The sequence below is a fragment of the Equus caballus genome, chromosome 15, assembly GCF_041296265.1.
Source record: "Equus caballus isolate H_3958 breed thoroughbred chromosome 15, TB-T2T, whole genome shotgun sequence".
Lineage (NCBI taxonomy): Eukaryota > Metazoa > Chordata > Mammalia > Perissodactyla > Equidae > Equus > Equus caballus.
In genome coordinates, this window is record NC_091698.1 from 76,413,930 (window position 1) to 76,439,659 (window position 25,730).

General features: G+C 35.3%; 1 protein-coding gene across 2 annotated transcripts in view; it reads left to right on the forward strand.

Annotated features, from left to right (window-relative positions):
- STRN (striatin) overlaps positions 1–25,730 on the forward strand; it is a 98,358-nt gene that overhangs the window by 24,986 nt on the left and 47,642 nt on the right. Inside the window, exons 2-3 of one of the 2 annotated variants that reach the window (XM_023619241.2) lie at positions 16,414–16,517; positions 23,911–23,984. In XM_023619241.2, the coding sequence (XP_023475009.1) occupies positions 16,414–16,517; positions 23,911–23,984 (178 nt within the window). The remainder of the gene's footprint in view (positions 1–16,413; positions 16,518–23,910; positions 23,985–25,730) is intronic. The other variant, XM_070236448.1, reaches the window with a different exon arrangement.

Sequence of the window (25,730 nt, forward strand, 5' to 3'; positions counted from 1 at the left end):
TCTCTGAAGGTCCATCCATGTGGTTGCAAATGGGATGATTTTGTTCTTTTTTACGGCTGAGTAGTATTCCATTATATATACATATACCACATCTTCTTTTCCAATCATCTGGGCACTTAGGTTGCTTCCATGTCTTGGCTGTTGTAAATAATGCTGCAGTGAACATTGGGGTGCATGGGACTTTTGGGATTGCTGACTTCAAGCTCTTTGGATAAATACCCAGTAGTGGGATAGCTGGATCGTATGATAGTTCTATTTTTAATTTTTTGAGGAATCTCCATACTGTTTTCCCTAGTGGCTGCACCAGTTTGCATTCCCACCAGCAGTGTATGAGGGTTCCTTTTTCTCCACAACCTCTCCAACATTTGTTATTATTAGTTTTAGTTATTTTTGTCATTCTAATGGGTGTAAGGTGATATCTTATTGTAGTTTTGATTTGCATTTCCCTGATGATCAGCGATGATGAGCATCTTTTCATGTGCCTATTGGCCATCTGTATATCTTTTTTGGAGAAATATCTGTTCACGTCTCCTGCCCATTTTTTGATCCGGTTGTTTGATTTTTTTGTTGTTAAGTTGTGTGAGTTCTTTATATATTATGGCTATTAAGCCTTTGTCAGATGTATGACTTGCAAATATTTTTTGCCAGTTAGTGGGTTGTTTTTTTGTTTCAATCCTGTTTTCATTTGTCTTGTAGAAGCTCTTCAGTCTGATGAAGTCCCATTTGTTTATTCTTTCTATTGTTTCCCTTGTCTGAGAAGACATGGTGTCCTAAAAGATCCTTTTAATACTGATGTCAAAGAGTGTACTGCCTATGTTTTCTTCTAGAAGCCTTATGGTTTCAGGTCTCACCTTTAGGTCTTTGATCCATTTTGAGTTTATTTTGGTGAATGGTGAAAAAGAATGGTCAATTTTCATTCTTTTACATGCGGCTTTCCAGTTTTCCCAGCACCATTTGTTGAAAAGACTTTCTTTTCTCCATTGTATGCCCTCAGCTCCTTTGTCAAAGATAAGCTGTCCATAGATGTGTGGTTTTATTTCTGGGCTTTCAATTCTGTTCCATTGATCTGTGCACCTGTTTTTGTACCAGCACCATAGTGTTTTGATTACTGTAGCTTTGTAGTATGTTTTGAAGTCAGGGATTGTGATGCCTCCAGCTTTGTTCTTTTTTCTCAGGATTGCTTTAGCGGCACAGTTTATTTTAAAGAAGTTCGTAACCTACTCATTAATTCATGTGGAATCCCTCAGTACCAAGCTGTATTGATAGTTGATACATTGTCAAATATATCTTTTAATTTTTGTGTTTTTTGGTCAAAGTAATACGTGCATACAGTTAAAGGCAAATAGTACTGAAGGACTGATGATGAAAAACAGTTGTTTCCTGACGTGCCGTTCCCTGCCTCCAAGTGTAACTCCTTAGAATCAAATCATTTTTTTAAAATTCTTAACTGCCTTTTCTGTTATTTATTCATATTTAAAGCAGTATTATTATACTACTCCCTGTCAGTTTTAGATATCTACTAACTTCATGTATGACACATGATGATTTAGCTATATCATCCCTTTTCACTTCTCCAGTCTACTTTCTATCCCCCAGTTATATTACAACATTTAAAATTAATGTTTATATTATGTACATATACATAAATAATATCCACTTCTTAGCCAGCCAAATAGTATACTATGATTGTTTCTTTTCCTGTGCAACTTTTTGGTTTTCCTGGAGTTATTGATTAGCTCACTTTTTTTTTCGTGATTTAATTTCCTTTGAACATTGCTCTACTTCTTTTCACATACTTCAGTAGCTTTTTTTTTTCTTTTAAGATTTTATTTTTCCTTTCTCTCCCCAAAGCCCCCTGATACATAGTTGCATATTTTTAGTTGTGGGTCCCTCTAGTTGTGGCATGTGGGGCGCCACCTCAGCATGGCTGGATGAGCGGTGCCATGTCTGTGCTCAGGATCTGAACCAGCGAAACCCTGGGCCGATGAAGTGGAGCATGTGAACTTAACCACTTGGCTATGGGGCCAACCCCTTCACTAGCTTTTAAATACAGATTTGTGTGTGTTCAAACTTATCAAATAATTTCTCAGGCCCACACTCCCCCCTTTTAAACTAGTGATCTTATTCCTAGAGTTTCCTGTCTTGCTCTAATGTGGGCTACTTATTATTTAGGCCTGTGAGCCAGCTATTAGCTTAGAACTTTCTTTTACTTCCCTCCATTGTTAGAAGTCCCATTTCCTGAATCCTATGTCTTCTTTTTAGTTTGTCCTTTATTTTAATGGTCTCATTACTCTCTTGAGAAAGGATATATGGGAAAAAACTATTTTGGAAATATATATTGCTGAAAGTGATTGATTGATAGAATTTTAGGTTGAATATAACCAGAATACATTGTTTCACTTTATTGTAGCTTCAATGTTATTCTGATTCTTGACTGTTTATATTTGCCCTATTTTTCCTCCCTTGAAAGTTTTTTATCCCTGGTGGTCTAAAGTTTCATGATGATTTGTTTTGGTGTAAGTGATGGTGTTGTTTTGTAAATCGTGTTAGTGGAGGACTTGTTTCTGACCTTTAGTTCTGGAAAAATTTTTTGGGTAATTTCTTTGATATCCTCTTCTTAATTTTCCCTGGTCTGTCTTTCAGGAACTCCTATTTATTGGATTTTAGGCCTTTTGATTGATCCTATTGCTTTCTTGTCTTTGCCTGTCTATTTTCTCTTGCTCTATTTTGTGAGAGAATCCTTCACTTTATCTCTTGATATTTTATTTTGTTTTCCTATTTTGACTTTTATTTTTCAATTTCAAAGTTTTGTTTTCTAAACATTTTTATGGCATCCTTCTAGAGTTTTATAATTTTCTCTAAGTATATTTTCTTCTGTCCTTATTTAAATGAATACTACATTACATTAGTATTCATTTATTATTGTTTGTCATTATGAATAAAATCTTTGTGTCTACTGTTAATAGCGTTACGAGAAAGAGAGATGTTATGGAGCAGTGGGAACAAGCCACGCATGGGAGGAAGGGTTACCATTATCTCTGTTCAGTTTTCTGCTTTATAAGGTTCAAAAACCTCATATTATTTCATCTTAAGTGCTTTAGATTCTGGGGAAATTGAACCTTATTAACCAAGCAACAAGAGATTAAATGCTAGTTTAAAATTTAGGGAGTGTTGCCCTTTCAGTGACCAGGATACTTAGAACATCCATCCAGGCAGTGCTATAGAGAACCTGGGAAATTAAGTTAATAATCAAAAAGCTAGTTTTGGTGAGCTTGGCTTGGAGGAAAGGAAGGAAAGGCTTGAGTCCATCTGGAAAACTTCATATGGAAAAGCCTGGTGAGCTATATTGTTGTAATTCTTGAGGGGTAACTATTTGCCCTCTCTTTGTAGAAAAAATAAAGGAGTGCTGCTGGCTTTGTGGATATATTTTATATCTCACTGCTTTGCTAAATTCATGTATGATCTTTTAATTTTTCTAATTTCCTTGGGTATTGTACGTATACAGTCATTTCATTTACAAAAATCAATACTTTCTTCCTTTCCTTTAAGTATTCTTTTTTTCCTCTTGAATGTTCAAATAAACATTTTTACAAGCATTTTTTTATTACCATGTTAATGGAATTGGTGATGGGGCCATCTTGGATCTTTTGCCTCTCCTTTAAGTGTAGTTCTGACTTGGTTTTAGGTAGAAGAGAAACAGGCACTTTTAAAAGGTACCAAAACATACTAGACCCTTTTCTAAACATTTTGTGGTTTAATCTTTACAGTAACATTGTGAGTTTGGGGCTCTTATCCCTATTTTTAATAAAAAGGAAAACTTAGGTCAAATAATTTGCCACTAAGTGGCAAATGAGCTTTAAAAACACTAGATGTAGAATTTTGTTGAATACCTTTTTGGAATCGTTGATTGCTATGTCATATTAAAGCTGTGAAGGAGTAATAAGATACATAATACTTATAAGATAGGTGTATGAAAGTGCTTTTGTAAGGCACAGTGGAAAAGCTATGTATTATCATTGCCTCTAATTAGTTTATCTGGGATGAGGTATGGGATATGATAGATTAGGTATTTGGTCTGCAGAAGCAACAGGAGGTCCCTGAATGGCTATGGAAGAAGAATGACAGTGCAGTGTACTCCTCTGCGATGTTTGTATTATTAAAAAAAAAAGTGGGGGGGGCCCGGCCCTGTGGCCGAGTGGTTAAGTTTGTTTTTTTTTTTTTTTTTAAAGATTTTATTTTTTCCCTTTTTCTCCCCAAAGCCCCCCAGTACATAGTTGTATATTCTTCGTTGTGGGTCCTTCTAGTTGTGGCATGTGGGACGCTGCCTCAGCGTGGCTTGATGAGCAGTGCCATGTCCGCGCCCAGGATTCAAACCAACGAAACACCGGGCCGCTTGCAGCGCAGCGCGCGAACTTAACCACTCGGCCACGGGGCCAGCCCCCCGAGTGGTTAAGTTTGCACGCTCTGCTGCAGCGGCCCAGGGTTTCGCAGGTTCGAATTCTGGGCACGGATATGGCAGCACTCATCAGGCCACGTTGAGGCGGCGTCCCACGTGGCACAGCTAGAAGGACCTGCACCTAAGATATAACTGTACCAGGGGGATTTGGGGAGATGAAGCAGAGGGGGGGAAAAAAGTACCATAAAAAAATTAAAAAAAAAAAACAAAAAAAAAACTCTGACACACTGAGAAAATAAAGATTTGTGCTGTTGCTTTTATTTTATTTTAGAAAAACAAAACATTGCTTTAGTTCAAATGTTTCTTGCAAGAAAAAGCATATTCTTTAAAAGGGTTTATTACCAGTAAATGGTTCTAGAAGGAAAACTAGGGAAAGAAAAAAGCAAAGAAATATGTGTGAGCTAAGTCAATGAAAATAACACAGGCTATGATCATACACCTGAGGGCCATGAGCATGGTAATGAGTATTTGAACAATACTAGAAAGATACTTTGAATTTTAAGATTAATTTTCCAGAAGATAGGAAAAAAACAATGTTACCACCCAAAGGAACATAGTTAGGATAACCAAACACTGGAAGGATTAAGGAAAGCAGACTGTAAGAAACCTTTTCAAAGGCAGTACAGGTACAGCTAGACTGACCTATTTTGAATCTCAGCTTTTCCACTTCCTGGATAATTGGCCTTGAGCCCAGATAGTGTTTGTTATTTGCATTTATTTTCATAAATAAAACTGGTCCATAATATTTTTTCTAGTGATGTCAGATTTTAAAGTTATGAAAACTATTAATATTCTTTTTAAACGTTTTGGAGTATCTTATTATTTGCTGTTGTTAACTATTGTCCTCTCTCGTGGGTTTCTATGGACTCTATTGCCAGTTTTACTATTTTTCATATAATCATCCTTTATCTCTTGCTATCAAGTTCATTAGACTCAGTAGATGTCTGCTGATCCAACTTTAATTCCAGAGGATATCTTTGAACATCTATTAAACTATTTTTTTTTAAGATTGACACCTGAGCTAACAACTGTGGCCAATCTTCTTCTTCTTCTTTTTTTTTCTTCCCAAAGTCCCCTCGTATATAGTTCTATATTTTAGTTGTGGGTCCTTCTAGTTGTGGCGTGTGGGATGCCGCCTCAGCGGGACATGATGAGTGGTGCCATATCCACACCCAGGATCCAAACTGGTGAAACCCTGGGCCGCCGAAGTGGAGCATGGCAACTTAACTGCTCGGCCACGGGGCCGGCCCCCTAAAACTCTTTATATGTCTGAAAATTTGGTAATGAAATGAAAGAAAGGTAGGTTGTGATAGCTGAGAACAAAAAGGAAGAAGAGCGAGCCCATAATCTGAATCAGAAAGGTATTTCTGGGGCTGGTACAGTAATATCAGATAAGAGCAATCAATTGTTAGACAGCTTGCTGACTGACCAAATTTTCCTTGCAATTTAGAACTTGGAAAATATGTGACCATCTGTATCACCACCTTCCATCTTTCTCAAATATATTTTTCATAGTTTTCTGTTTTCTTCTAGCTTCATTATCATTTTGAATAATTGCTTATAATCATTCACTTATGCATAGTTTTCTAAGTCCTATTCAGTATATTGTAAAAACTTTGTGTGTAATATCAATTAATTTATAGGATGATCTCAGTTAAGCCAAATTGCTAGTTCAGTCACTTAGTCATTGTTAATATTTCACCAAATTTGTTTCATGATCACGAATTTCTCCCTTAATCCCACATAATTTTCTTATGATTATGTGCCATTTGTCATTAGAGTAAAAGATTATATGTAATTCATTGCCATGGTGGGGGGGAACCAAAATAAAACCCAATTTACTATGGATTCTTATTCACTTAGTGAATAATTGTTGAACGCATAAATGAAAGCTTCTGCCCTTAAGGGGTTTATAATCTGATTGGAAATGAGATAAACCATAAAGAGCTGGAAAATTTAATGAGACAAGAAAATAATTATGTAATAGTACCAATTAAATAAGATTCATTGCCTACTGTATTTAGCAGAGTGCCTGGTATATATTAAGTACTCCAAAGTGCTTATTTTCTTGCCTTCTGACTGAACGTTAATGTAACTGCCATGAAGTGGTAAAACAGTATTTACGTGTTTTTTTTCTTTAATAGAAAAGTAATAAGTACTCTTGGGCTTCAGAGAAGGGAGGGATTACTGTGAGCTGAGTAGGCTAAAAGTTGGACATTGGTAGAATTTGAAAATGAAGGGCATTTTAGGGGAGGTAATGGGGAGACGAGATGAACAGAAGCCAAGGCGTGGACCTGGAGGAGTTCACGCCCCGTCTCAAGACTAACAGATTGTCCGCCTCAGTTGTAGCACAGGATTTGTGAGAAGGGATTGTGGAAGACAAAGCTGGAAAGACGAGTTGGGAGCAGATTGTGGATAGCCTTAAAACCAACTGGGAAAAGTTTGGGCTTTATCTACATAGCACTTTAGATTTATAGGTTCATAATTTATACATATAGAATAAATGCTTTAAGTATTAAGAGTGTTGCCCCTTGAAGACTGCTTCTTTAGAGATTATATACCTATCAAAAGATAATTTGGTTGGTTTAAAATATGTTTGGAACTCCTTTTGCAGTTTCCTAACCATAAGGAAAATCATACATTGTAGAAGGCTTGTCATTTGTAAGGGATATCTTCTGAGACCTTTGCAAATCCTTAAATTTTTAAATCCAGAGATCTTTGTGTGGGATCCTTTCTTCCTCTGAATTCTATTTCCTTTGAGAAATACATACTGTTTCTTATATATACTGCTATTCTACAAGTTAATATTCTTTTCAACGTTAATGAAAGTTTTATTTCATTTGATAAATAGGTTTTGCTCAGCTTGAGCACTTGCTGAGTCAGTTTAATGATTTTTTTTTTGGTATAGAACATTTTGTGGACTTGTTCACATTTGTACGTTACAGGCTGTTACTAAATTTGCCATTCTCTTCTTTTTCTGGGTAAGAGCTGTCACTTTCTTAGTCCTTTTATTTTTCTTCACTTCCAACACCACTACTAGCAGTTTAGGTTTCTTTGGGTTCAAGGGAGACATTTTTCATAAAGAAACTCAGTTTTTTAAAAATAATGTTTTTAGTGTTATTGCGTTTGAACTTTGAGATGCAAATGCTTGGTTAGGCTGGGCTCACTCATGCATTTACTCTCTGGATCTGGCCTCCAGCCTTGCCATTGTCTTAACAAAATGTCTTCCGGGTGGCTCTCAAACAGTGATAACAATGAATATTAAATCTATGAACATCAAGTCTGTTATACTGCATATCCACAGAAATTCTTTTCTTGATTGATATCTTATTCTCTCACCCCTCTCTGTGTATAAATATATACATACTTTTTCTTTATTTTTTCCAGCTTTATTGAGATATACTTGACATATAACATTGTGCAAGTTTTAGAGTATACAGCATATATATTACATATATAGTTTTTTTAACTTATTTTTTATTTTTTTATTTTTTAAAGATTTTATTTTTTCTTTTTCTCTCCAAAGCTCCGTGGTACATAGTTGTATATTTTTAGTTGTGGGTCCTTCTAGTTGTGGCATGTGGGATGCCGCCTCAGCATGGCTTGATGAGCGGTGCCATATCCACGCCTGGGATTCAAACCGGCAAAACCCTAGGCCACTGAAGTAGAGCACGCGAACTTAACCACTCAGCCATGGGGCTGGCCCCTATATATATAGTTTTAACTGAACTCTTTTTTCCAGCTCTTTGCGCAAACATCAGGAACATTTGTAAAGATTTGATAGGTAGGAGGATGTGCTGTGGGAATTGGCTGGTTGGGGCCAGGGGGAACTTACACGAAGACTCAAGAAACCTATTGACATACACTTGTTTATATGCTGCCGTAAGCTGATAACGTGTTTGTAATTAATTTAGTGCTTTAAATGCGAATATGGGCAGTGGAGGGTTTCTTGTGTAGGACAATCTATACTTGTAATCATACATTTAGGGATGGATGGATTGCTTTGTGAAAGAATACACCACCATCTCTTATAGCATTTCTGACATAATGTGTCATCTAAAAGAAATTCATCTCTTTTGGAAAGGAATGTTAGATAAATAACTAAAAATAATGGCACAGAAAGTTTATGAGAAAAATTTCGGGAAACTCACTCGTTTGTTAAAAGGTAAAGCTAACTATGGAGTTAATACCAGATTAAAATACAGTTTTTGAGTTGAGCATCAGTTCTGTACTTGACTCCAGAGTTAAGTAGGCATCCCACTGTATTTTATGTTTATTTTTATATTCACTGCTTTTGCCTGTAACTGTGTTTCTGGTTCTAGTTCCATATAACATATGCTACTGGTCCACGTATTTTTCTTTTTTTAAGATTTTGTTTTTTTCCTTTTTCTCCCCAAAGCCCCCTGGTACATAGTTGTATATTCTTCGTTGTGGGTCCTTCTAGTTGTGGCATGTGGGACGCTGCCTCAGCGTGGTCTGACGAGCAGTGCCATGTCCGCGCCCAGGATTCGAACCAATGAAACACTGGGCCGCCTGCAGCGGAGCCCGCGAACTTAACCACTCGGCCAAGGGGCCAGCCCCAGTCCACATATGTTTTATTCAGCATACACATATCATCCACTGGACTGTGAGCTCTATTTTATTTGTTTTGTCTCTACTTCAGGCCTAGGGTCAATAACTGTGCTTGGTACAAAGTAGGTGCTCAGTTAATATTGTTAAATGAATAGATGTGAATGTTTGACATTTACAACTCAAATCCTCATTTATAAGGAGGCCTCACTGTCTCCTCTTAGCTTTTTTATATACATATGTGTTCTGGTCTTGTACCCTCACTAAACTGGAAGTGCATTGTGAGAAGGAACTTGGTTTTATTGTCTTTCATATATTCTCCTTTACAGCAGTTTGGACTGTGAGGGGTAGTAGGTATTCCCAAAAGACATGATTGAACTGAATGAAAAGCAGTCGATTTTATTTTCTTCTCAGGAGATTGCTAAAAATACAGTCATAAATAAGGAATTTGGAAGAGATTCAAAAAAAACTAGTGTATACTTGTCTGTCAGCTTGAGGGCCTATATAAGACTTCGTACTTCTGTGGAGTAAAGAGCTGGGGTTCTGGGACAGCTCTGTTCCTTGCTCTTTAGCAGCCTATTTGCTTTATTTTTGGCCTTCTAACTGTGTCACAGATGGTGTAGGTCAGTGATTCTCCAAGTGTTGTCCCAGAATAGTAGCATTAACATCACCTGGGTACTTGTTAGAAATGCAAATTCTCAGGCCCAGTGCCAGACCTATTGACTCAGAAACTGAGGATGGAGCTGGCCCAAGCAATCTGTTTCAACAAGTCCCCTAGGTGATTCTGATGCTAAAGTTTGATGTCACCAAGTGGTGATGCTGTCTTTAGGAGAGAGGGCTAGCTAGAGGCAATGATTGTGTGCCAGAGAAAACCAACTGGCAGCCTAGATTTAAGGGGATAATGTAATCTAAAGCTTTTTAGAGAGAATAGGTGTAGTTTATAAAAGAAGGCAGTAAGCATAAAGCAGATTATTGAAACTTGGTTGTATGATATTCCTTAGCTTAAGTAAACCGTATTATTAACTTTTACTTTTCACGTATTTCTTTTATTTGTGAGTTTGTTTGAAATTGAAATTGAAAGTGAGAACCTTATATTAGTCAAGTTTTTTTGAACTTTAGATTTTTGTAAAACTGAGTGCTCTTTTCCTCCTATAGCAGATGATCAAGAAACAACTGAAAAGTATCCAACCCAAACTAGTATTTTCTGTATTTTTGTTTTTGAATATACTTTTCAGTGATTTCAGTTTTGAATTTTAACCCTGTTTAATTTTAGAGTACAGGATAGTTTAAATGGTTTCAATACGTTAAATGGTACGCTTAAAAGTTTGTTAGATATTCCTGTGTGTGCAGATAAACCTGCTTAGGTACAGCAGATTTATATTCCTTATATAGATATCCTTTTGACAAGTTAGAATTGAAAATAATACAAAATAAATTTCCCGTTTACCATGTAGATCATAAAATATACAGTTACAGTTGTTTTTATCTTTTTTATTTCCAATGGTTAGGAACTGGAAGGCCTGATTTTAGATACATAATGTAAAAAACTTATAAAGCATCATGGAAATTTTAACATTCATTTTCCTTGAAGGTAATTCCAAAGTTTTCCTTTCAAAATTTACTTGTACAGATAAATGAAAGTATGATGACTTATGATTTTTAAAAATATATAATTTGTGACACTTGAAAGCTATTTTCATACCATATCTGCTTGATCAGATTGAATTTCTTTAGTTTTTCCAATTTTTTCCTAAGATTTCAATTGCATGTCTTAATCTCACTTTTGTTCCTAGAATTTTGGAAAGTTTAGGAGAGTACACTCTGAGAACTTTGAGGTGACATTAGTGCAGACAGAGTTAAAAAGTAGTCAAATAGTAACTTAATGGTACATGGAAAAGTATACATTTAAAGGAAGGTTTAACTCGTTTCTCTCCCTCCCAACCACCCAGTTACTTTGTCTGGAGACATTTACACTAATTACATGCTTGTAAATCATTCCAGACATGTTACCTACACATAGAAGCATAATGATATATTTACCTTTTTTTTTTTCTTTTTTTTAAGAAAACCAGTGGTTGCAAACTACATGTATTGTTCTGTGTCTTGCTTTTTTTCATTTAATCTATCTTGGATATCATTCAATATGAATATATTTAGAACTGGCTTCTTTTTAGTATCCCTTCATATAAATGTATCCCACTTTCCTTCTCCTCTTTCTTTTCTCCTTTCTTCTGTCCCTTCTGTCTCTCCTTGTCCCCCTCCTTTTTAATTAAATAACCCAATTCAGACAACAGTATCCTGCCATATTAGGAGAATCTTTACCTGGCATTTAATCTTTATTTTGAAAAGGTAAGGATTTATATACCAGTAGCTATGTTTTAGATTCAGGTTGTTTTTACAAAACAAATTAGATTCCTTCTGTAAGAACGTATGTTCTAAGACCTTTTGTTTCTAACTAAGTAAAGTTTTCCAGAGGGGAAAAAAATTGAGATTGATTCTTTCTTCCTCTGTTCTTATAAGTCTTAGTTCAGGACCTAATTTTCTTCCAATTATGTTCATAATTTATTTAACCAGTTCCCTGTAGATGGACATTTGGATTGTCCATACATTCTTATCTGTATTTTTTCAGTATATCATTTCACACATCTGTAAATACATTTGAAGGATAAGAATCTAGAATTAGAATTGCTGGGTAAAGGGTGTATGTATTTACAAAGTTGATAGATATTGTCCCCCGTAGTGATGAAAATGCTTTATACTACCAAAGCTAGCATACAAATGCCTTTTTCTCAACATATTATATTTTAAATTATTGACCTTTATTATTTATTAGTCTGGCGGAAAAGGGGAAATCTGATTCTAATTTTAATTGGCATTTCTCTCTCCTGTGAGATTGAGCATCTTTTTAATATATTTGAGTCTTTTGTATTTCCTCTCTATCAACGTGTCCTTTGAATGTTTTTCTATTGAGTTCTTGTTTTTTTTCTTGTTAATTTGTAAGTCCTCTTAATATACTGAGAAAAGCAAACTCTCGTGATTTGTGATATGACTGCTTGTCCTGTTTTTGTTTTGACATATGTCAAAAAAGAAATGTCCTATTTCTCATAGTTTTTCAGTAACTTTTTTATTGCTGTATGTAAACATTTTGCTTTTTGAGGTGAAATTTATTAGTCTTTTATGGCTTTGGGTTTTGTCATATTCTCAGAAAGGCATGCCAAACCCTGAGATTATTAAAACAAAATCAAATCCTACCTTTTCTTCTAATATTTTTGTGCTTCCTTTAAAATTTTTTTATCCATTTGGCATTTGTTTTGATGTGAGAAATATTTTCCAGATGGCTGCCCATCAACATTTATTGAATAATCTACATTTTCCCCAATGATGTGCAGTGTCACCTTTAGCTTATACTAAATTCCTCTGTGGATTTGGGTTTGTTTTTGAATTGTATCTACCATAGCTCGGTCTGTTCATGCATCAGTACCACTTTTTAAATGACTATGGAATGATAATGTTTGAAAAATTTTTAGGACTTTTAAATAATTTGTTCTTGCTTATTTTTCCATGTGTACTTTAGAATCATGCATCATGTGTTTAAAAAACACCGTGTTGGTAATTTAGTTGGGCTTGCATAATTTTAAAGATTAATTTAGGGAGAAATAAAATCATTGTAATGTGGAGTCTTTTTTTTTTTTTTTTTTTTTAGATTTTTTAAAATTTTTCCTTTTTCTCCCCAAAGCACCCTGGTACACAGTTGTGTATTTTTAGTTGTGGGTCCTTCTAGTTGTGGCATGTGGGATGCTGCCTCAGCATGACTTGCTGAGCAGTGCCACGTCCACGCCAAGGATCCAAACCGGTGAAACCCTGGGCCACCAAAGCGGAGTGCGGGAACTTAACCACTCAGCCACAGGGCCAGCCCCTGGAGTCTTCTTTTTTAAGAACATGGTTTTACTTCTCATTTGTTCAAGTCATTTTTTTTTGTGCTCCTTAGTAGCATTTAAAATCTTCTTTGCATAGGTCTTATTTTTCTCTTGTAAAGTTTTTTCTAATTGTATTTTCATTTTGTTATTATTATATATGGAATTGTTTTCTTTCATTATATTATCTGATTGTTTTTATAGAAGCCCATGGTTTTCAGTTTAGTTGTTTTTTTTTTTAAGATTGGCACCTGAGCTAACTATTGTTGCCAATCTTTTTTTTTTTTTTCCTGCTTTATCTCCCCAGTCCCTCCAGTACATAGTTATATATCTTAGTTGCAGGTCCTTCTAGTTGTGGCATGTGGGACGCTGCGTCAACGTGGCCTGACGAGTGGTGCCATGTCCACGCCCAGGATCCGAACTGGCAAAACCCTGGACCGCCGCAACAGAGCGTGCAAACTTAACCACTCAGCGACGGGGCCGGTCCCCCAATTTACTATTTTAATATGCAACTACTTTACTAAAATTCCTCTATTGTTTGTAATAGTTTATAGTCTATTTTCTTGGATTTTCCAGGTATCCACTCATATCATTTGCAGATAATAATAATTTTATTTCTCCTTTCCTAGTTTTAAAGTTATTTCTTTCTTGACTGTTGACATTGGCCACCATCTCCAGAACAGTGTTAAATATTTATGCTGAAAAATGGGCATCCTTGTTTTGTTCCTGATTGTCAGTGTTTCCAGAGTTTCTCCTTTACACATAATGCTGGCTTTGAATTGAATTGTTTGTATCTTACATTAAGGAAGTTGGTATAGTGTTTGTTTCAAAACAAAAAAATATTTTAAAAAAATCTTATATTGGCAGAAAAGCTGCAAGGGCAGTACAGAGAAGTTTTTTCCTGAACCATTTGAGGGCAAGTTGCCAGCCAACCTGATGGCCCATTGCCTCCCACCAAATACTTGAATGTTTATTTCCTATAAACAAGTACTATCCTATATAACTACATATAGCCATCAAAATCAGCAAATTAACACTGATGTTTTACTAACATCTAATCCCCATTCATGTTTCACCAATTGTCCCAGTAATGTCCTTTTATAGCCAAATCCAGTCCAGAATCATGCATTACATTTGGTTTTCATGTCTTTTTACTCTCCTTCAAGAGACTAAAGACTGAAACAGTCTTTCCTTGACTTTTATGAACTGACACTTTTGGAGATTATAAGAAAGTTAATGTACATGTTCCTCAACTTGAATTTGCCTGATGTTTCCTTATCATGGATTTCAGGCTATGCATCTTTGGCAGAAATGTCACAGAGGTATTCTGTGATCACCAAGGAATATCACAGATATTTCTATTACTCCTTTCTGTTTGCCTTTCCCAGGCACCTCCATCTTCTTTGTAATCTTTCTGTTTTATCGGTTCTGGTTCTTTTATTTTTATTAAATATTTAACTAATCCAATTGTGAATTGATAGGAGGATGGGGAAGCAGGTGTACTGGGAACATAATGAGTAGTTGGTGGGTTGGTGAATCAGTAACAGTAAAGACTTTGGAGTATTATAGTCTGAAGGTGCAGAATCATTCAGGATCAATGATGGTGGCAGAAATAAAAAACTAGCCAAAGGTTATAGAGAGGAACCAATTGATAATTGATGATATTATTACTTTGGTTTATATGATTATACTGATTAGATTGTTATTTTTAGTAAAGCCTTTCTGAAGAGTGTATAGAATTCTATGCCAAAGCATTATTTGGCCTAATAAGTTGGGTCGTCATATCCTTTGCACAAGACTTTCGTTTTTGTCGTCTTTAAATGCATGTATTATTATTCTGCTTATATAAAATAACGATCTCATTATAGAATATATAATTTCAAAAGGTTTTATGATCAAGTGTAGATATCATAGATACTTGATGTCTTTTCCTCTGTGAATACAATTGAATTGTTTTTATGTTGTGTTTAATTATTTCAATAAGATAAAAATTATCTTTCTTTTAATTGCAACCTAAGTCTTAAGAGTTCATTGAAATGAAAACAAAAAACGTAACAGTACCTACATCTTGAAAGTCTTAAGAAACTCGGTGAGTTGGATGTTCATCATTGTACTAAAAAAATAGAAATGAGCATCATTCAAACTAAGTAGAAATAAGTTTAAGGGCTCACTCACTAAACCTTACTTAGTTGGACAATCCACAGTTTCTTAGGGATATGATAAGGTCATTAAATGTAAATTCTTGCTTACCTAAGTGGAAAGCACTGTGGAAATATAAATAATGCTGTTATCTAGGTTAGTATAGTAGAAATCGGAGGGGAAAGCGTGTGAGAATAGTGAAAATCGGTATCGTTGCGGGCCCTTGAATAGACCTCCTGCCCTATTCTTAGTGGTGTTATGAGTTACTTTTACCAAATTAGTGTTTGCAACATAGTTTGAATTCTTGGACGATAATGTCTTTCTAATTATTCTAGAGAGCTGTTTTTTCCTAGCCCCTCTGTTTACTAAAGACAAGAATATTACCACTTGTTTCATTAAAAAGTAGGGGTCGTGTTCTTTGTAATTCTTTGGAGAGGGCAGGAAACTAAGAAGGGCCATCGTCTCTGACTTTCCTTTTTCTAGCTTTCGCTTTCTTTTGTTCTGCGTGTCAATCTCCTAATATGGGATGGGGTGAAAGGTGGGAATTCTGAAAAGGCAGCTATTTATTGTTTGTAGAGGAGGTCCAGGTTAAAGTCTTTCAAGACGAGGAATCCGTCATAAAAATAAATAAATGGTGAAGCTCTGAGTACTCTTCTTTTGCGTGGGTATTGTAAGAACTCTTGATTTCACTTCCCTCCCTTCCCCATCTTTGCTTTGTGAAAGAAAAACCCTCTCAATGCCTTCAAAGGCAATCACTTGAGCAAACTTTACTGTACTCTTTGCATATGTCTGCATTTATATTGGTTGTTTTATTTTTTGAGGAAGATTAGCCCTGAGCTAACATCTGCCACCAATCCTCCTCTTTTCGCTGAGGAAGGCTGGCCCTGAGCTAACATCCGTGCCCATCTTCCTCCACTTTACATGTGGGACGCCTACCACAGAATGGCTTGTCAAGCAGCGCCTTGTCCACACCCGGGATCTGAACCTGTGAACCCCAGGCCACCGAAGCGGAACATGTGTGCTTAACCACTGTGCCACCGGGCCAGTCCCTCTATTGGTTGTTTTAGACTGTAGACTGTTAGAGGACATGGACTGCACAGTTTAACATCCCTAGTCTGAAATGCATGTGGATGTCCTTTAAAAAAAAAAAATTGTGAAGCTTTCTTTTTCCCTTGCAGTCAGTGCCTTTCTGTATACTTACATACTTTGTGACAGATATGTGAAGGAAATATTTTTACATCTAATTGTTCTATCTTCCAAAGGTTCTTTCTTAAACTAAGTTTAAAAAAATTTATTTGGTCTAAACTGATTTTCGTCTTTCTTTTGCCTTGTCAGGCCCAGATTGCCTTCCTTCAGGGGGAAAGGAAAGGTCAAGAAAATTTGAAGAAGGATCTTGTGAGGAGGATCAAAATGCTGGAGTATGCTCTTAAACAGGAAAGGTAATTTCAGTAAAATAGGTGATAGTGTTCTCTTGAATGTTGGAATAATTTTTCTGTCATTCCTAAAACAAATCCAAATTTAATGCTGTATACTTTTGAATTTAGGAAATATCTGTAATAAACATTTACAAATCGTTGTCATGTGTTAATTATGTTATGAATGTTTAATAATGATTAGTAAAGTGATTTATGTGATTTAAAAAAATTTAGCAACGTTTGTTTCCCGTGCCTTGTCCTTGCATAAGAAACTTCTGTGCTCCCTGAACTATCAATATCCATTTGTTTATGGAATTGAAATAGTTTTTGGGTTGTAAAAGAAATTTCTCTAATGCTCACTGCCTTTTTTATCATCTAGTGTCAATCAATTCGATGTATTTTCTTTGGGGAAAAACTGCTGTGGCAGGCTATGTTGCAAATCTTTTTGTAGACTGTTTTGGTATTTTGTTACTTTGCTATCAGCTATTCATACCTCTCTAGAAGTAAATCTTACCTTTCTATTTTGCTTCTGTCTAAGATACTCAAGTAACTACACTTGAGTCACAAGTAAAGGACAATAGTTCAGAGATGAGAGTTTTGGAAGTTTTCATATGAATTAGGTTTATTTACTTTAACAGATGGTCTTCAGATTTTTTTTGTCAGGAATGTGAGGCAGTTCTTTGTTTTAGGTAATTGAGTAGTTGATAGGTGATACTAAAATTCTCTGTTTTGCTTCCTTTTTGATCGCATGCTTTTCTCATCTTTTTGAAGTTGATGAATGGGCTGTTTGCAAGACTACTGTAAAATAATATTTAGCAGACGATATTCATGAATATCAGGAAATAGATAAAACTTTATTAAGACTTGTATTCACTTTCATGTGGGATCTTTAAATGACACAAGGGATTGAAAACAAGTTGACCTCTCAGTGAAAAATAGGTGGTTCTTTTCATTCCTTGAGAGATTGATTGAAAGCTGTATTGGGGAGATGGGAGAAAAATCACTTTTAAAGTATGTGACTTGGGAATTACATGAGACTTTGAGCAATCTGTGTTATAGGCATAATCAAACAGAGAGAGTAATAACATTAATAATGGCAACTATGTATTAACTGCTGTGTACTTGGCCCTGAGGCTTAAAAACTAAATAACTTGGGGTAGAGTTGCAGAGTTATAGTAGAGCTGTGGTTCACATCCCTTGGGTCTGTCTGATTCTGAAGCCTGTACTCTTTACCAGTACATCTTATTATCTTGTAAGACAGAAGAATTAAAATATACAAATACTAAAGTAACCAGGGATATTGCGTGTGTGTGTGCGTGCATGTGTGTATGTATGTGTGTATCCCTTCTCATTTAACATATTTATTCTATCCATCCAACTTAAGCACTCTGCTGGAGCTAAGTATAAACATATGTCCTTGTCCTTGAGGGCTCAGAGTAGCAGGAAACAGACTTGTAAACCACAGAAGTGCAGTGCGGTATGATAGGTGCTATGAGAAGTCTTTACAGGGAGCAGTGGGATCACAAAGAAGGGAGTGGTTATTTGGATCTGGAAGGTGGAAGTAGAAAGGAGGGTGTAATTAGAGGAGATGAGACTTGAACAGCATTGTAAAAATAAGGTGTTTGCCAGATAGGCAGGGTTCAGAAAATAGACAGGATATGTTTGACATGGAACAAAGCAGTTTGATGTGTTCAGAAATTTGTAATCACTGTGTATGGAGGGTAGGACGTTAGTTTTGATTTGATAAGTGATAATGGTAGAGGTGGGCAAGAGCCAGATCATGGAGAGCCTAACTAAGGAGTTCAAACTTGTCTTACATATAATAGAGAATATTGAAAGTTTAAAGAAATTTTTTATTCTAAAATAATCTCAGACTAACCAAAGTTGCAAAACTATATATACCCTTTACCCAGATTCACCAGTTGACGTTTTGCTGTATTTACTTTTATCATACTCGTTCTCTATAGCATATTGTTTTCTTCCTGAATCATTTGCCGCTTAGTTGCAGACATTATACCCCTTCACTCCTAAATACCTCAGTGTTTATCTTCTAAGAGCAAGGACATTCCCTTATATAATTAGAGCTCATTATCGAGTTAAAGAAATTTAATGTTGATACAGTTCTATTGTCTAATATAGCCCAATGATGATCTCTATAGCAGTTTTTTCCCAGCAAATCTCCCAATTATGATCTTTATAGTATTTTTTTTCCTGGTCCACTATCTAGTCTAGGAATACATATTGCATTTAATTGTCACACAGTTGAAAGGTTTTACACATGGAGTAGTGTGAAATAGATTTTAGAAAGACCACACTGACTTCAATATGGGGGATGGCTTGAAAAGATCTGTTAATAGAGGCATCAGCTGTGAAACATTTTAAATAGAAAGAATTTATAAAATTTGGATATGATTGGGTATAGGGGATGAAAAAGAAAGATAACTCAAGAACGATTCCCAGGTTTCTGACTTGAGTAAGAGTTTTGGAAGTTAGTAATGAATTAAAGAAGAGTTGAAAAGCAGGTATATGGGACTCATGACTAGAGATGTATGCCTGGGAATCATGAATATTGTGTTTAAAGTTATAGGAGTAATTGAAACAAGCAGAACAAGTATTGTGGGAAGAGGAGAGAGACTAGCAGGAGCCATAGGAAATGGAGACGTTTGAAGAAAAGGCAGAGGAAGAAGAGCCAACAAAGGAATATTGGAGAAGGAAGGAGGGAGCAGTGTCTTGGAAACAAGCTAAAGAAGGTGGGAGTTTGACTATTGCAGGTGCCAAACAGACTCCGAGTAAGTTGTATACTGAAAATAGTCACTTGGATTTGCCAGTTGGGAGCTTGCTGGTATTCTTGCCAGACAGCTTCAGTGAGGTAGCAGGAACATAAACCAGATCACAGGGGATTGAAGAGTGAGAAGGATAGATAAAGTGGAGACAGATATAGTCACTTATTTTTTCAAGTAGTTTGACTTTGGAGAACAGAAGAGATAAAGAATTGGCTGGGTCTAGGGAAGATTTCTTTTTCACTAATAAGATTCTCCTGGAAAACAGTCCCTGATTTTGTATGTTTTGAAGTTCATGAAATGATTTGATTATTCCTGATGTAATGGCACTATTGAAGTGTAATAAATTAAGGAATAAAAAGGCATTTCTTTGTGGATTAGAACTCTTAAACATATCACTCTGGAATTATTTTTCTAATGCCTTAATGCCAGGAATTTTTAAAAAATTTCAGAGCTCTGGAATATTTCAATTCTTTTGATTCTGAAATTCTTTCTTTTTTTTTTTTTAAAATTGGCCCTGAGCTAACGTCTGTTGCCAAACCTTTTTCTTCTTCTTCTTCTCCCCAGAGCGCCCTGGTGCACAATTGTATGTTCTAGTTGTAGATCCTCTAGTTCTGCTGTGCGTGGCTTGATGAGCGGTGCTAGGTCTGTGCCCAGGATCTGAACTGGCGAAACCCTGGCTGCTCAAGCAGAGCATGTGAACTTAACCACTCAGCCACAGGGCCGGCCCCTGAAGTTATTTTTCTAATGCCCTAAGCCAATTTAAGAAAATTTTTTGTTGAGGAAAATTTGAAACATAAACTTAGAGAGACTAATATCTTTTATATCCATCTCCAAGACTTCGTCAGTCTTGCTTCATCTTGACCTATTTTAGAGCGGATTCCAGATGTCTTGTCATTTAACTTGTAAACACCTACGTAAGGATCATGATTTTGAATTGCTGTTACAGATTTTCTAGGTAGTCCCACGTAAGAAGATCCAAAATTAAGTAAAACTGAATCTTTAACATTACAGAAGGATTAATCACCTAGCAATGGATTTATCAAAGCATTCCTTAAAGTGTGATAAAATTTACAAAATGAGCAAATGTACATGTAATTTTTCAAGAATGCACAATGTGTAATCTAAGATTTATTCAGGAGCTTCTATACTCAAGAACCTGAAATACTATATAAAATACAATTCTGAAACATTTATTTTTCCCCATTTCTCTTTTATCTGTACCACTGTAAAACTCCAGCTGTCCTCCTGCCTCTAGTATCTCCATGTTCTAATTCGTCCTGCACCTCCATAGTAGTCCATAGTATTCATTTTCTAAACCACAGGTGTTATGTCCCTGCTTGAAAATATCTAGCTAATTTCAAAGTTCTTCTTATTAAAACCTTTTACATCCAAGAACTTTTCTAGCCTACACACACACACTTAGCTGTTTTTTGACCCACTGTGTATTTTTTTCCCACCTTTAAGATGTTCCTTTTGAGAGAAATACCCTCTTCATCATTCCATGTGTCTGATTGGAAAACTCCTGGTTTTTTGAGGTTTAGCTAAAATCTATTGCTACCTTCTTTTTGCTAGCCCTGTTTGACACCACATTTGACGGAATTAGATAATTCCTTATCTGAATTCCTATAACATTTGATATAACTCATAGCTCTCATCACGGTATGCTGTAGTTATTTACATTTCTCTCTCTCAGGCATCTCCTTGCCTCCACCCTTAACTGACTACAAGCTGCAGGTTATTCTCAGCAGCTGGTGTAGTATTTGGCATGTCATAAGAATTCAATAACAGTTCATTGGATTTAATCATATTTTTAGCATCACCATTTAAAATGTGATTGGTATGCTATGTTATATTCCTAGTGCATTATATATAATAATAGAGTTTGAAACAAGGCTATAATGAGACTTCTTTAATGTATTATAATATTTATATCATTTTTATGCTGTTTTATCCAGTAAAGGCCAACTGGGAGGCCTAGCTATATATTAAACATAGAGTTCTTAGACATGAGATCTTTTATTTAATTTGCAGTCAGATTTAGACAGAAAAAGATTAGGGAATAAGAGGATTGGTAACACAGTGAGATGAAGTGTTAAAACAATGGGAAACAATATGAGTGAGAAGGTATTTTAGCATATTGACTTCAAAAACAGTGTTACCAAGTTGAGAAAGGTTCTGTGAGTAAATTATTTTTCAGTGAATTTGACAATTCAGTAGGGAGCCTGTAGTTTAGAGGAACACAGCTTGTGGTAAACACAGCAGTTCTTCATTTGTTCTGTCTTTGTCTAATTTGTAATGAAATGTTAGTTCATAGAGTGCTGTTATTTTTGTTACATATATTATATAGAATATTTTCTATTCCCTTTTTTGTAAGCTCTGTTGCAGTTTTTCCTAAGACCACTAGAATGCACTGTAGTGCAGTATTTTGTTTGAAAATGTTTTTCTTTGTATATACATATATAATAAATATATATACAACAAAAACATATAAATTAATTTCATAAAATTTTATTGCTACTTTTATTCTGTCCTCAGGCTAGTTACTTTGAATTGTTGTTTTGACTTCTAAGAGGTATTGTTACTTTATCTCATGGTAGATGAAGTATGTTTCTGAAAAATATGAAGATTGACAATTACATTAAGAACCTTGTTTGCTTTCTGGTAACTCTAAGTCAAGTTAATGGCTATAAATCTTAGCTTCTAATAATCAACATTATTATAAATACATTGAAATAGACCAGGAAACGTTTAGTTTGGTGATGAAATCTTTGTGATTAAGAGAAGCATTGGGAGTAGAGAAAAAGATGTTCTAGATAATTTGGAACAAAAATATGTACTAAAAGTTTTTTTTAAAAAATAGAAATATACACATATGGTTAATTAACCAAATAACACAAAATTGTCTCCCTTGTGAATCAGTTCACTGATTTCCCTTCCCAAAGGAAATCTTATTAACTGATGTCGTATGTATCATGTATGCTTCCAGAAATATTCTATGCATATGAAATATATATAACACGTGTGTGTGTGTGTGTATATATATATATATATATAAACACATATGTACATTGTATTTTGTACCTTGTTTTTTTACTTAAGCTTAGCGACCAATCCATATTAGCACATAAATATTCTTTTTTCTTTTTAGTGGGTATGTATTATTACAAAACATTTCATATAGGTGCAAAACATATAAAGACTAATACAAAGAATACTCGTGTACCTACCACCTGCCTTAAGGAATAGAATATCAGCTATCTATAATTTTCATAGTTTTCTTAAGATTCCCCTCTATATAAAATGTTAATTTTTCTGTTGCATCTGCATAATTAATGCCAAATAATGTGAAGAATTCCAGTACTTTATGCATTTGAGCAAATAATTTTCATTTCGTTTATAGTTTTCTTGAAATATAAAAACTTTATGGTAAGTGCTCAGTTTTTTATAAAGAAAAAATAACTTTCAAATTTGGCTGCGTTACTCTTTCATTCCTTTTTTATTACTTTATTACTTTGGTTTTTAAAATTATTATTGTTGTTATTATCCCTTATTACATCAAATATTTGTTATAAATGGCCTCAATATTTCAGGGAAGCAAACAAGTCAAAATTAAGTAAGTATCGCCATTTTTAGTTAACCTTTCAAATTTTTACCTTATCTGGATTATTTTTCCGGTCTCAGATGGTTAAATCTGAGATGGTTAAATCAGTTTAACCAGAAATAATAACATTCATTTAGCTTTAAAAGAAGATAGACAAGAATTTCTGTTCACACTTCTTCCTGAGTTCTTCCTGAAAAGGCAAAGGATACTTTGACTGTTAAAAAAATTATTCATTCCTACTAGAATGTCTTTGGATGATTTGGGCTGGCTCCCCCTTCCTCCCTTGGATTGTTCACTGTAATGCATACTTGGCAAATTGTAAAGCTTGACAAAGCACAGAGTATTATAGATGACTTTTCTTTATAAAAACTCAATTTTGAGAAAGGTTAGTCTTTTACAAGTTTATTTCACAATCCAAACTTATCTACTGGGGCTGGCCCGGTGGCGCAGCGGTTAAGTTCGCATGTTCTGCTTCTTGGTGGCCCGGGGTTCGCCGGTTTGTGATCCCGGGTGCGGACATGGCACCGCTTGGCAAAAGCCATGTTGTGGTAGGTGTCCCACGTATAAAGTGGAGGAAGATAGGCATGGATGTTAGCTCAGGGCCGGTCTTGCTCAGCAAAAAGAAGAGGATTGGCAGTAGTTAGCTCAGGGCTAATCTTCCTAAAAACAAACAACCAAAACCAAAACAAACAAACAAACAAACTTATCTACTGCTTTTGATAGTAGAATTGTACTCTGATAATCATCAAGAAGATTTGAATACTACATGAACTAGAATGTTTTATGGTTCATTTGTAATTACAGAAAGATTTATGATTCCCAGTGTTACTTCTTTATTTGTTATAATGGCACTTGGTGGTATAACAACAACAAAATAATAATGGCAAGCGCTTTTTGTATTACACTGTGGAAGGCTATGAGCCTTTGAAAGTTAGCCAGGACTACTGCATACTGATGACTACTCCTATTACATATCTTAAAGTTCATTTAAATATGTTTTAAGACTGTTTGTATTTTCTCATTTCTTTGTTAGAGCCAAATACCACAAGTTGAAATATGGGACAGAATTGAATCAGGGAGATATGAAGCCTCCAAGCTATGATTCTGGTAAGCTAATTTTAAAGGAAGTTTAAGTGAATGAAAAGTTAATACTAGTAGGTTGTAGCAACACTATTTATAACTATTAATTTCTAATTATTGGCATATTAATTGTTTTTCTGAGCTACTTGTCTTTTGGCACTAACCGTTTAGTGTCATTTAGATCATTTTCCACCACCTTCCTTCCTTTTCCCTCTTCCCCGTTTAGTTCCCCATTTTCTGTTTATGTTCTTCACTTACTGGAAGGATCAGAATTCATGGGGTAACATGCACCAACATAGCCGTGTCTTGCTGGGTCTCCCCAGTATTAATGGGAACTTTGAGATGTGCAGTACAAAGTACATCCTGCCCTTGAAATCCTGAGAGAGAGAATAGGAACTTGGAGGTAAGAGATTTCTTCTTCAAGTACAGGGGTCTTCCTCATCCCTTGACCCTAACCCCTCAGCTTCAGGTGTAAAATTATTTTGGATTTTCCTACTCGCAGGAGGTTCTGTAACCAGAATATCTTTTAACAGCTGAAACATTTATTATCTTTTCGTGTTATTTCTCCTTTTTCCTTCTCCTGCCTTCCTCTTCACCCCACCAAACAATACAAAAATAGTGCTTGTAAAGATATTAAGGAATACAGATATAACTGACTTATTAGGAGGTGTAAGGGAACAGTAAGAAAAGTTGTTCAAAAGTTATTGCCGTGTTTCAGATGACTGTGTTTTTGACATAATTTCAGATTAAATTCCTGGATCAAATATCTGAAAAATAACAACTGTTGTTTATGTCACTTACTGAAATACCTGTCTGTACTGAGGCTCTATGTATATTAACTTTAACTCTTAAAATCGTTCATTCAATAAAGATAATATTATTCTCATTTTATCTGTATGAAATTTAAACTCAAAGAAGTGAAAAAGCTTGCCCAAGGTCACACAACTGTTAAGTGATGGGAATACGAGTCTGAACTCAAGTCTGTCTGACTCCAAAATTCATATTTTTCCCATTTTACCACACTGCTTCTATATTTGACAATGTATGAAAGAACTTTACAAAGTAAATTCTGAATGTGCTACCATTTTTATAGTTCAGTTCAGTATAATAATTTTATTAACACATTTCCACAGCTGAATATTGAATCCTTGAGACTTCGAGCAATAACAGTTGATCACTGGAATATTCTTTTTCCTTTTTGTTTTGTATTATTTTTTATTTTGGTGTCTCTTCTTTTGACTTGAGAGGTACTTAAATTAAAAAAATTGTTTTTTTTTTTTAAATCTAGGCTATTCGTTAAAGACTATCTTAGAAGTATGTTGTCTGAGTCAAAGGAGTGATTTTTTTTTTTATTACTTTTTCTCCCCAAAACCCCCCAGTACATAGTTGCATATTTTAGCTGTGGGTCCTTCTAGTTGTGGCATGTGGGATACCGCCTCAACGTGGCATGATGAGCGGTGCTATGTCTGTGCCCAAGCAGACTGCCGAAGCAGAGCACGCGAACTTAACCACTCGGCTGCGAGGCCGGCCCCCAAAGGAGTGATTTTAATCAGTACTTTTACGTAGAAAAGTTTGTTTCCTAATGTTTGGATATCAATTTAGGAGTTGAAAGGCCTGGTTGGAATATATACAAACTGTTTATAAGTAAACAATGTGGCTCAGTAGAAAAAGTTTGGGCTTTGAAATCAGGTGTTTGACTCTGTTCTGACACTTTAAATACCTGTGATAATACTTAATCTCTCTGAAGTTGCTCCGTTCCTTACCTATAAAATG